Source organism: Tupaia chinensis, unplaced genomic scaffold (genome assembly GCF_000334495.1).
Source record: "Tupaia chinensis unplaced genomic scaffold, TupChi_1.0 Scaffold000041_1, whole genome shotgun sequence".
NCBI lineage: Eukaryota > Metazoa > Chordata > Mammalia > Scandentia > Tupaiidae > Tupaia > Tupaia belangeri.
This window is the reverse complement of record NW_006159496.1, coordinates 500,563-512,334: the sequence shown is the minus strand read 5'-3', so window position 1 is coordinate 512,334 and position 11,772 is coordinate 500,563. Positions and strand designations below refer to the sequence as shown.

At 61.1% G+C, this 11,772-nt stretch overlaps 1 protein-coding gene across 1 annotated transcript in view; it reads left to right on the top strand.

Annotated features, from left to right (window-relative positions):
- The window catches only part of SH3RF3 (SH3 domain containing ring finger 3), a gene marked incomplete in the record, with an annotated part of 355,159 nt that overhangs the window by 273,373 nt on the left and 70,014 nt on the right, over window positions 1-11,772 (top strand). The window contains 2 exon segments of the mRNA XM_027772894.1: window positions 1,018-1,118; window positions 8,006-8,176. Of these exon segments, the coding sequence (XP_027628695.1) occupies window positions 1,018-1,118; window positions 8,006-8,176 (272 nt within the window).

The following is an 11,772-nucleotide window of genomic DNA, read 5'->3' as shown; positions in this document are numbered from 1 at the left end:
AGAGGCTGGGGTTTGGGGACATATCTCAGACCTGTGCTTGGCAGTCCTGGCTGTGGGCACTGCTCCTGCCTCATACTCCCTGCCCTCTGCTTCCAGGTCTCCCAGGTCACTTGGATCAGGAGTTATCTCTCTTGGGATCTTTATCCCGTACTATGTCTGCAGAGACCCTAAGTCCAGAGCAGGTCGCATTCAGGTACCCGTGGCCAGGGCTGGGACAGGCCGCAGAAGGTGACCCAGTTCGGCCACTTGGCTGTCTGCTGTCGGCAGGAAGACAGCTGCCCTAGAGAGGGTCCTGGTCGGCCAGCGGGTGTGAGGCACCTGGGGACTGCGTCACCCTGACGATGGGGCTGAGGAGTCTCTTGTGAGGGTTTCCTGGCCACCAGCTCCCTCTGCTTGGCCCTCACGCATGTCCCCGGGAGCTCGGCAGACAGCTGACTCCAGGAGCTACTGTGGTCGAGCACTTCCTGCATGAGGGGCCCACCACGCTTCGCACCGTCAGCGCCTCCAGGGGAGGTGCCTCGCCTTGTGTCCTGCAGCAGCCACCCTGTCTCCTGCCAGGCAGGGGCTCGTCTCCCATTCCGTGGGCATTGTTTTCACGTAAGCTCATGCGTCATAGTGTGAAAGGTTTTGTCTGGACTTTCTTTGATGAACGTGAGAATAATTCAGGTTCTGAGACTGGAACCAGGACTCACGATGCGCCCTCCCCGCATTGACCGCAGTGCGATCCTGACTGTCTGGACACAGGCTGGAGGACAGAAGGGGATCTTGGGACCCTCCTGGGGGACAGACAGATGTCCTTGGCCACCAAACCATGCAGGGGCGGCAGAAACGTCACTACCCCAGCCAGCACAGCCTTGTAATGTTGGCGGTCCAGAGACAGGCAGCTGGCGGGGAGCAGATGCCAACGGCGCAGCCAGACCACGCTCCACCGTCCCTGAACAGCTGTCTCCTCACCGTCTCCCGCTCCACTGTCCCTGGACGGCTGTGTCCTCACCGTCTCCTCTTGTCTCTTTCCAGGACTCCTCCGTGGGCGGACCAGCCCCTACGGCCATGCCGAGAGCTGCTGCAGTGGCCGGAGAACAGGGCACGTCTCCCAAAGTCCAGCTGCCCCTCAACGTGTAAGCTGCCCGCCTTCCACGGCCCCACCCAGCCCTGCTAGCTTCCACGCGTGGTCTCTACTGGGGTTTCCCGTGGCTCCTGGTGCCCTGTGGTAGTGGCACCCGATGAGGCTGCTGGATGAAGTGTGGGAACCAGAGCCTAGCAGGTTCCTCTGTGGTAGTGGCACCCGATGAGGCTGCTGGAGGTTCTGTGGGTGTCACTGTCCCCAGGACTGCTGTTGTGAGCAGCGGGGATGTTCGAGAAAGGTGATGCCCAGGCGCTCCCAGTCAGGAAGCGGCCCGCTGGAGCCCGGGGCAGAGGTCTGGGGAAGGCCTGGTGGGGGGCCGGAGCAGCAGGTGACCTCGGGAGCCTGCTTGGCCGCCAGCAACTCCACCCTGGGCTGGCTCGGCGTTTGAAGCAGCCGACTGCCAGGCAGCGCGCACAGCTGCGCACCGTCCGGGCACGACCGATGAGTCACTGTCGGAAGTGAGATACTTCTCTCTCTTAGAAAATCTGCTCCGTTAAATTACAGCTCTTAGTTTAAAACCTCCCCATTACACAGTGCTCTGAAAAATTAGACTGCCTTCTGCCGTCTCACTCGGCAGTGAGTTCAGCCCCTGAACAAATGTCTCAATGTGGAGCATGTGAATTGGAAACAGTGGGTCCCACGGTCGGCGGGGTCGCGGGGCCGCGGGGCCCCGGGGCCGCGGGGCCGCTCAGACCCTGCGGGGCTGCAGGATGGAGCTCTTAGTTTAAAACCTCCCCATTACACAGTGCTCTGAAAAATTAGACTGCCTTCTGCCGTCTCACTCGGCGGTGAGTTCAGCCCCTGAACAAATGTCTCAATGTGGAGCATGTGAATTGGAAACAGTGGGTCCCTCGGTCGGCGGGGTCGCGGGGCCCCGGGGCCGCGGGGCCGCTCAGACCCTGCGGAGCTGCAGAATGGGGTGCCTTCCGAGCAAAGAAAGGGGCCTTTAGGGAGAGCAACCTGCCTGGCCTCTGGGGGCTGCCCTGGAGCAGCTCAGCGTGCGGTGCAAGCTCGCTCTCCCTTTAAGCCAGGAGGGAAGGGGCCCGATGTCCACAGCGGGTGGCCCTGGAGTAGCTTCCCAAGTAATAGCAGGACGAGGGCCATTAGCTGTGATACACTGGCGGTCCCCTGCCTGTGTCCCTGGAAGGGGTCAGGGGCAGGGGCACAGGTGTTTTTTGAGCGTCTCGGGCCATGTTCAAGTCCCGAAGTTGAACACGGCTGGGATACCTCACAGAAGCCGCAGCCGTGCATCGGGGCCTGCGGAGGTGATGGCCTGGGCCGGCGGCTACTGCAACGTCGGTGTCGGACTGCCCCAGGGGACCCTCACCCCACCGTCCTCATACTGCAGGGCTCAGACATCCTCAGGCCAGGTCATGGGCCTTGAAAAAGAGCCTCGTGACTAAGAGGCGTGGTCTCTCTGGCCCCACTGGTGGGTGACAGTGTTCTGGCATGTAGAAGGTATTGCTGGCACAGATGCACGAAGATGGGCCATGATCCTCGCACTGGCACGTGGGTCTGTGCACCAGCACTGGGGGCAGGGACGCAGGGCCGACCTCTGACTCCGATGCAGTGCCAGCTGCACACCTGCTCGTAGGAGCACCTTCATCGACTTGTCACCGAAGCCCGTGCAGGCTGTGGGGTGGAGGTGAAGAGGCTCCCTGAGGTTCCCGTAATGGTATTTCAGTTACTGGCCTCTGTGTGGGAATCTGCTGAGGTAATTTCTGAGCACGGAGGGTGGCCCAACTAGTCTAGCCCCGTCAGAGGGTCCCTCCCCACCACCCTCCAAGGGCTGTCCTAGGAGGCCTGCATTAAGCTGCCAAAGCCTTTTAAAGCACACAGAGGGGTCAGATGGTGATGCAGTGTCAATGCAAGTGGATTCTTTGGGAGGCCTTGGGTTGAGTCCAGAGGCCTCCCTGTGTACACGTGCATGTGAACACGAGCATGCGTACACGTGCGTGTGAGCCTACAGGGAACTGTGGTGTGAAGACCCTGTGGAGGTGCCTGTCTCTCTCTCAAGGAAGGTATAAATACGCTTTAGAAAAGCCAATTGGCACGGTTGGCCCCACAGACTAGTGGCTAAGGGGGCTGGATTCCGCATGGCCGACTCGTTCCAATCCTGGTCCCAGTGGTGACGTGCGTGTCATGTGCCCAACACCCCAAAAGGATGGAGAAAGAGAGGACAAGGGATTTGACGTGACCACATTCCTCTGAGAGGTGCTTTTGCCCTCTGTTTCTCTCTGGCCAGCATTCTCATCCTCTGACAATTAAAATCATTTTGGTTTTATAATAGATAGAACAAATGGGAAGTGAGAGTTGAGCCTGGGAGCCAGGAGGATGCGGACCAGGCCCTGCGGAGGTGCCCCGGGGTGTGAGCCCTGTGGGCCTGGGTGCCGCCCAGCTCTCCCGGAGCTGCTGCACAGTCATGGAGGAAGGGGGTCTGCCTCCCTGGCTGTCATGGGCACCTGGGAGCTGCAGGTGCCCAGGAGCTGGAGCAGCAGGTTGGGATGGCCTGTTCTCGGAGTTCAGATGACTCCAGTGCTTGCTCTTGAGTCATCCTGAAAGAAAGCAGCCCCTCCATCCACGCCCCGTCCCCCAGCATAGCGTGTGTCAGAGTACAGGCTCTGCAAAGGGCACCCCCAGCCGGCCTTCTGCCCGTGGTGCCCCCTCTGAGGCACCCGCAGGGCAAGGAGGAGGTGAGCCGTTCTGTGGTGAAGTCCGGCTGACTGCCGTCTCCCTTCCCCAGCAACGCACGCCAGAGCCCCGCCTGACATCCGAGGCCACAGGAGGCTGGCTCACGGGCAGGGCGGGCACAGAACTCAAGCGGGCAAGGCGCGGCGGCACGGGCACACCGGGCAGTGCCTCCTAGGGTGCCAGCCATGCCGGACCTGGGCTCAGGACACGGGCATCCCTGACCCAGCACCCTCTCACTGTGTATGCCCCGCGGGGTCCTGGGTACCACACGGTGCCCCACGAAATCCCTGGGCCGAGCTGCAGCCTCGGGCGCCAGGCCGGTGCCCATCATGGCAGCACGGCAGATCCCTCCCCACAGCAGGCTCCTGCGTGTGCCTGGCACACGGCACACGTGTGTTCCTGTCCTCCCCTTGTCCCAGCTCGCCTGGTGGCCAGCTCCGGCAGGATGGACCCAGCTCTGTGCTGCTGTCCTGCCCCCAGCGTAGCAGCCCTGTAAGTCAGTTGGCGACGGTGCACGGAGAGAGAGCGAGCGGCCTGCCGTCCCAGGGGTGACAGTCTGGAAAGGACGCTGGCCCGGGGGCCGGGGTGTCGTGTCGCTGTGCACTGGATACGCACCCTGCCTGAGACCCCCTGCTGTCGGGAAGCTAGGCCTCCGTGTGAGGGCTTAAAGCAGCCGGGAAGCCGAGGCCACCGCTCCGTAAAGCCAGCCGCCGCGTCTCAGCAGACCCGGCGAAGGACGTGAGGAAGGGCGCGTCCCTGCTCCCAGGCCGTGGGGGCAACTGAGGCACCGCCGGCTTCACCCCCGGCTTTTCCATTCTCCTCCCATTATTACTTCACTAGAAACTGAGTCTGCGTTGTTTTAAAGTAAAAATGGGATCGTGAAAGAATCCTTTTCTGACTTAAAGGTCTTAAGATGATCAAGAATCATTTTTATTTTGACAAGAAGGATAGAAATGCCCTTTTATGCTGAGAAGTCTGCACAAAGTCCTTGTCCCGTTAAATGACACCGGGTTTCAGCATATTGAGTGAAGGGTGATCAGTTCACTCCCCAGAGGTAATTAACCTTGTGTTGTTTGCTGGCTACTCCCCCAGGGTCACAAACATGTCTGTCAAACGGTTCAGATGGTCGGTGGTGTTTTTTCAAGTGTATTTATTTTTTCCATTAGAGACAGAGAGACAGCCAGCCATCCCCAACAGGGTCTTGACACCACGGTTGACTCCCAGCTTCAGGGGTCCCAGCTCGTGGGCGTGCATGTGCATGTGCCCGGTGCGAGCAGGGAGGTCTGCAGACACGAGCCCAGAACCTCCCCACGTGGGTCAGCCCTGCAGTGTTCATTCCTGCCGTACCCCTCCCCGGGCCCCGTGTCTGTGAGTGTTTATCCCGGCTACTAACGGGGTGTGGCATCTGAGGAAGCCGGGTCTGACTCATCTGCTCACTGGGCCAGGAGTGGGCAGGTGCGTCCAGCCTCAAGGCCACCAATGGGCTGCCCTCTCTGGACGGCTCCTAGTTTGGCAGGCGGCTCTGAGACAGGTGCCTCCTGCTCCAGGGAGCAGCCCACAGCGGTTCCCTGTCAGTCACTCTGCTCTCCCACGTGTGCGACACGCCCAGAGCACGCACACGCACGCACACACTTCCCCTCACCAGTCTGAATCTCACAACCAGGGCCCTATTTTATTTTTCTTTCAACGCTTATTAATTAAAAAGCTGCCCCGTGGGCCAGACCCTCTGTCGGCGCTGGGGAGGGCAGCGAGCACTCAGGGAAGCCTGCCTCACGGGCATGCGGCGTGGAGGCCAGATGGAAGGGCAGCTGCCTGGGGCTTGGAGGTGGCCTTGGAGGAGGACTCGCACGGCTTTGTGGCCCGTCCTCCAAGCGCCTTCCAGCCTAGGCTCTTCACCTGCACCTCGCCCTCCCTAGAGGCCGACAGACCCAGGTCAGCAGGGGCTACGGGTGCCTGGATCCCTGCAAGGAGAGGGGCTCTGCTCAGAGACATCTCTGTCCTGAGAGAACACAGCCACGGAGCCCCTCAGACCCCGCGCTTGTGATGAGAAGGTGGAGACGAGTGAGGAAGAGGAGGGATCTGCCTTCTATGTCCTCCTCAGGGCAGCCGCCTCGGGACCATGTGTGGAAGGGCCCCGTGCAGCGGAGCTCCAGCGAGGAGCGCGGGCCCTGGGGCAGTGCAGTGGGTTCCAGAGCTCACCTGGGAGGCCTGTGCTCTGCGGCTACGTGGGGAACCTGTGAGCTCTGCTCCAGACACAGTGGCCTCCCTCCGCCCTGTCATGCTCAAGTGTCCCACAGCCAGTGGGAGGAGTAGGGACCACCCAAGTCAGGGCCGCCACCCACAGGCCACTGTGGAACATGGGTTCCAGCAGAGCCCAGGCCAGCTGCCACTCCACTGTCCTGTCAGGGCTCCACACAGGACCGGGAGCTGCGGGGACAGAACTGGGCGTCCACAGTGGCTGATGGGCCTAGCCTCAGCCTGCTCCGGATAAGGAGCCCTGGGGCTACTCCCAGAACAGGCAGGGGCAGTGCAACGTGATCAAGGAAGTCACATGTGGCCCCACGTGCCCGAGCAGCCTCTGCCCTGGCGGGGCATGCTGCTCCCGGCCACAGAGCCAGAGGTTGTTCTGGCATCGCAAAGGGACGGTGCAGGGTGACTGGGAGCAGGACTTACACGCAGGTGCACTTCCTCGAGAGCAGCACACACGCCCTGCATCACGTTCATGTGTTCACAGGCCTCCCATGTCGGACTCCCCGCTGCTCCTGCCTCTCCTTCCCTCCTTCCTCTGTCTCAGCCCGAGCAGTGCAGACTCAGCCCTCCCCTGCCCTGCACCCTCCAAGCAGCCCCCTGTGCTGCACACAGGCAGTGGACTGGGGCGGGCTGCAGCCTTACAAATGCAGCTCCCTGGCTCTCCTCTGTGGCCATCGAAGGGCTGGCTGAGAGCAAACAGGACAACAGAATTCCGCACTTCGTCTGGGTCTGGGCGTCTGGGCGTGGGTTCCCAGTGTGACCCTGCTGGCTCATGCTAAGGAGGTGCAGGATGTCCTGGGGCAGGGGAGGGGCGAGAGAAGCACCTGCAAACAAAAGCAGAGGAGCTTGCTGGTCAAACTCAGGTGTGGGGCAGGGGAGGCAGACTTTGTTCAAGGCTGAGAAACCTTTCCATTCTGGAATCTTCCTTACTGGCCCTCATTTTAATTGCTCGAAACCTAGTGCACCTGTCCCAGGTCTGGGTTACCTACTAGGAAGACCTCCAGTCAGGAGGGTGCGGTGGGGGTCTGTGAGCCCCTCACACCCCCAGGGACCTGCTGTCCTGCAGGGGCCCCAAGAGTACATAGTCCCAGGGGGTGCCAGCACACCCACCGAGGGGCTGGCCCGTGGGAGGCCCACAGGTGCACTTTTTGAAGCATGTCCTTGTTCTCTGTTGAGCTGCCCTGGCTGAACCTGGTGCGTAAGCGTAGTTGCCTGATGCTGATCCCCCATCGCTGGAAACCGCCACCCAGCCCCCCAGGAGCAGGGCACTTGCCCACCTGTCATCCAGTCCTCGGAAGGCCCTGGGGCAGGGAACCCTGTGTCATCTGTCAGGTGTTTTACACCAGCGACCAGGATTTTCATGACTGTTCTTTCCTTGTCTGCAAATACAGCTTAAAAGAAAAGGAGAAGTCAGTTAGTCCCCGCCTTTCCTGTGGAAGGGCCCGAGGCCCCCCCAGCAGGTTGGCCAGCAGGGCAGGCAGACCAGGTGGGCTGGGGTGGGTGAGTGAGGACCGCTCAGTCCAGGCGTGCCCAGCCCACACTCCACCTCCCCTCAGCTTTTCTCTTGCTCAGATGGTGTCAGGAACAGAAAAAAATTGTGGGGTTCCAAGACCTGGCCCCCATTTCTGACTCTGAAGAGTCCTCCAAGGGCCTCAGCGTCCCTCGGCCCCCTGAGCTGCTTCCCTGTGTGACAGTGGGCGGGGAGTCCTCGCTGGCCTGGGCCTGCGGGCGGCCACCGCCCCCTCCTGCAGTTCCTGGGGCGATTCTCTGGAGGTCGCGACACTGCGGTGCCTCAGCCTCCCTTCCCCGTCCCGGGTTTGGCTGTAGGATTGGGTTGGTCCAGGGGTGCGTGAGCCCCGTGCGCACTGTAGCACCCCGACATCAGCTGCCCTCCCCTCGCCCCGAGAGGCTGAACCGGCCCTGGCGCTGCCCCCGCAGGTACCTGGCGCTCTACGCCTACAAGCCCCAGAAGAGCGACGAGCTGGAGCTGCGCAAGGGCGAGATGTACCGCGTGCTGGAGAAGTGCCAGGACGGCTGGTTCAAGGGCGCGTCCCTGAGGACCGGCGTGTCGGGGGTGTTCCCCGGGAACTACGTGACGCCCGTCTCCAGGTGAGGGCAGCGGCCACCGCCACGCAGGGAGGGCACAACCCCCGTGCTGTGGGCGGGTGTGAGTGGGCGGGGCTTCCCCAGCAGGGTGGCCCAGCCTCTGCACCCGGGGGACAGGGCCGGGATGGGAGCGCTGGGCAAGGGCAGCAGCAGCAACCGACCACGATGGCAAAGACACCGGACAGGGAAGGCTCAAGTGTGTGCAGCATGTGCACACGTGTACCGTGTGCTCTGTGTATTGTGTGTCTGTGTGCAGTGTGCACACGTGTACAGTGTGACGTGTGTATAGTGTGTCTGTGTGTGCAGTGTGTGCACATGTACAGTGTGCCATGTGTATTGTGTGTCTGTGTGTGCAGTGTGCACACATGTACGGTGTGGTGTGTGTATTGTCTGTGTGCAGTGCGTGCACACGTGTACAGTGTGCCATGTGTATTGTGTGTCTGTGTGTGCAGTGTGCACACATGTATGGTGTGGTGTGTGTGTTGTGTGTCTGTGTACAGTGTGTGCATATGTGTACTGCATGGCATGTGTATCATGTGTCTCTGTGTGCAGTGTGTGCACGTGTGTAGTGTGGCATGTCTTCCATGTCTGTGTGCAGTGTGTGCACATGTGTGTAGTGTATCATGTGTATATGTATCTCTGTGTGCAGCGTGTGCATATGTGTGTGCCTTATGTATGTGTGTCTGTGGGGGAGTGTGTGCAGTGTGTGCACATGTGTATGTGTCTGTGTGTGCAGACTGTGCACATGTACAGTGTACCATGTGTATACACATCTGTGGGAGATATGCATAGTGTGTGTGCCCGTGTGTGCAGAAACTATAGCATGTATGTGTGTGTGCATGAGTGTGTGCATGTGTGTACCACATATCTGCCTGTGCACATGTGTGTGATAGTACGAGTCCAGTATGCCAGGTGCCTGCATAGTATTCGCGTGTATGTACTATCTGAGCACAGCGTGTGTGTATGCATGTGAGTGCAGGACACGTGCATACACACATAGTGTGAGCAGTGTATGTGTGCAGTCTGTGTCGTCACACGGAGACCCTGCTATGTAGCCCTCACACACACACGCCTGCCGCAGTGAACGATTGTTACTGAGTGCGGCATCATGGGCGATGAAGCTTTCTCTTCTTTGTGCTTCCCAGTGTGGTGAAAGTTCTCTGGGTACTACTTCTCTAAATGAAAAAACTAGTCCACCCCCCACCCCGAGTAGTGGGACTGGCTGGGACTCTCCCCCGAGGTGCGGTCCCTGCTCAGTTGTTTCGGTGGGTCGGGCTCAGGGATGGCCCACCTGGCACAGCCCCGTGCTCACGCTGTGCGACACAGACACACGTGACACAGCCCGGGGGTTTCTCCTGCCTTCGGAGCGAGACCACCCCTCGAGTGGCACCGACGGCGAGGCCGACGCACACTTCGCCTGGTGTCCCAGGTGGTAAACGGAGGACACACATGGCTTAGCTGCCAGGTGCTTCTCCCAGATGCCCGGTGGGGACTGGCCGGATGGAGTCAGTCCCGCACCTGGGAGGTCGGCAGGCAAAGGATTAAGGGGCTTGAGAGAGACTTCTCCAGGGACCCTCGGCAGGGAACGCCTGAGAAGGGGCTGCGGGGCCTTCAGCAGACGGGCCTGCCTGGACCAGCCATCGGGTGACCTGCCCAGCACATGCAGCCCAGGCCCCGCCCATCAGAAGGCGCTCCCGTGCTGTAGTCAAGGCTGCTCTTCGAGCACGCAGGCTCGTCCTTGAAGCCACCCTGGAGCCAGGCTCGCTCCTCACATCACCAGGTGGCCCTTCCTGGAAAACCCCGTCACTCTCAGGGCCGGGGCTCTCCCTGCCCAGCTGGCACCCTCTGGGAAGATCCCAGCTGGCATGGCAGGCATTGTGCACCCTAGGCTTGCCCAGCTCTGCCTGGGACACCTGGCCTGTCACGTGCCCCTTTTCCTACAGGACAGGTTCTTCCATAACACGGCAGGTCACAGCAGTGGCCTCTGAGGTGGTGGGCAGACACGGCTGCCGACTGGCCCCCGGGCTCCACGCTTTCCGTTGCTGCCCTCGTGTTCATCTGGGCCTTTCCCTGACCGCTTCCTCGACCCTTGCAGAAATGTCCAGCCTACAGTTCAAACCCAGCTTACTCGGAGGCTCAGGGCCTCGACCACCTGACGGCCAGCTGCCCTGACGCACGCTGGGCAGATCACACCTGGGAGTCGGGTTAGGCGGCCCCCAAAGTCGAGAATGCCTTCCCGCCTCCCAGTTAGGCCCAGCATCTCCTTCAAGACCCAGGCTAAGCGCACGTGCTGTGAAGCTTGCCCTGTCGCCTCCCTCCCAGGCCACGTTGGCTGGGTGGCTCTGCCTGCCACACCGTCCCTCCTGCCAGCCCTGGCCCAGGGAGGTCCTCTCCGGCTTTGTGCTCCCGGTCCTTGCAGGCTCGTTGCGTATGTCGATGCTCAATAATGCGGGTCGAACAAGCGGATTTCACCTCAGGAGCTGCCTCCTCACAGTGCCAGGGACGTGGCGATGACATTTTTCAGTTAATGATCTGGAGCTCTGGGTGCCTCGGGCCCCTCACTGCCCGCTGCCAGGTGCCTCCTTGGTCGCCACGTCCTGGAGCCCCCTCGGCCCTCAGCCAGGTATGTTCTCTGCAGGTGTTCAGGGCCAGGGAGCACCAATCAGCAAAAGCCATTCCGAATGCAACCCTGCCTTTACGACAGCACTGGGAGCCACTTGTGTCCTTTTTGGTCCCTGGGAGGAAGGTTGTCAGGTGCCCCCTGGTCAACGTCTCGAAGCTCCAGCCTCCGCAGCCAGATGCAAATCTCACCACCAAAGAGAAAAGCCAGCCTTACTCAGAGGCCTTCATGGAGAGGACAGCCCCGGGGTACCCCTTCTCTGGTGCTCTGTGGGAAAGTTGCCAAAGCCACGGCTTCTCGGGATGGCACTGGGCAGCTGACAGCACAGCCCTTTACACAGACCCTGCGGCGCGGGGGCTCCGAGTTGCTCTGGTGTCTGGCTGGCTTCCGAGAGCACACAGTTCATCTCCGCGGTGGAGACCAGGGTGCAGGGCTGGTGTGAGTGCTAGGAAGCAGGCCTGGCCGGAGGGTGCTGTGCGGCCCGCGGCTGGAGCGGAGTGAGAGAGCCCTGGGCAGGTGAGGAGTCCTCCACTGTCCCCACGCTGGCCAGTGGCACCTTGCAGACAAGTGGCCTGCCTGCGAGCCTGCTTTATTTCATGCTTAAGAGTGAGTTCAGGTAAGAGTGAGCTCAGCAGGTAGCAAATGAGACTCAAAACCCGTGGCTGACCGCCGACAGGGCTGCCTGCCAGGGCAGGGGTTTCAGGGCCTCAGAGGCTAAGGAGGGACCTCTCCTGCTGCTCCCCCAGGGCCGGGCGCTGTTCTCAGGAAGCTGCCCAGCAGAAGCCTCCCTCATGCCACAGGGGCTGGCCTGATGGTGCCCAGGAGGTAGCAGCGGTCCTACCAGGAGAGAGACCCCACAGGGACAGGAGCAGGAGTGCATGCAGCTCCTCTGGCACGCTCGAGCCCCCACACGCACCACGCCCCACGTGCAGCCGAGCTCAGGTTCAGCTCCAGGGCCCATGGAGGGAATGATCACGCT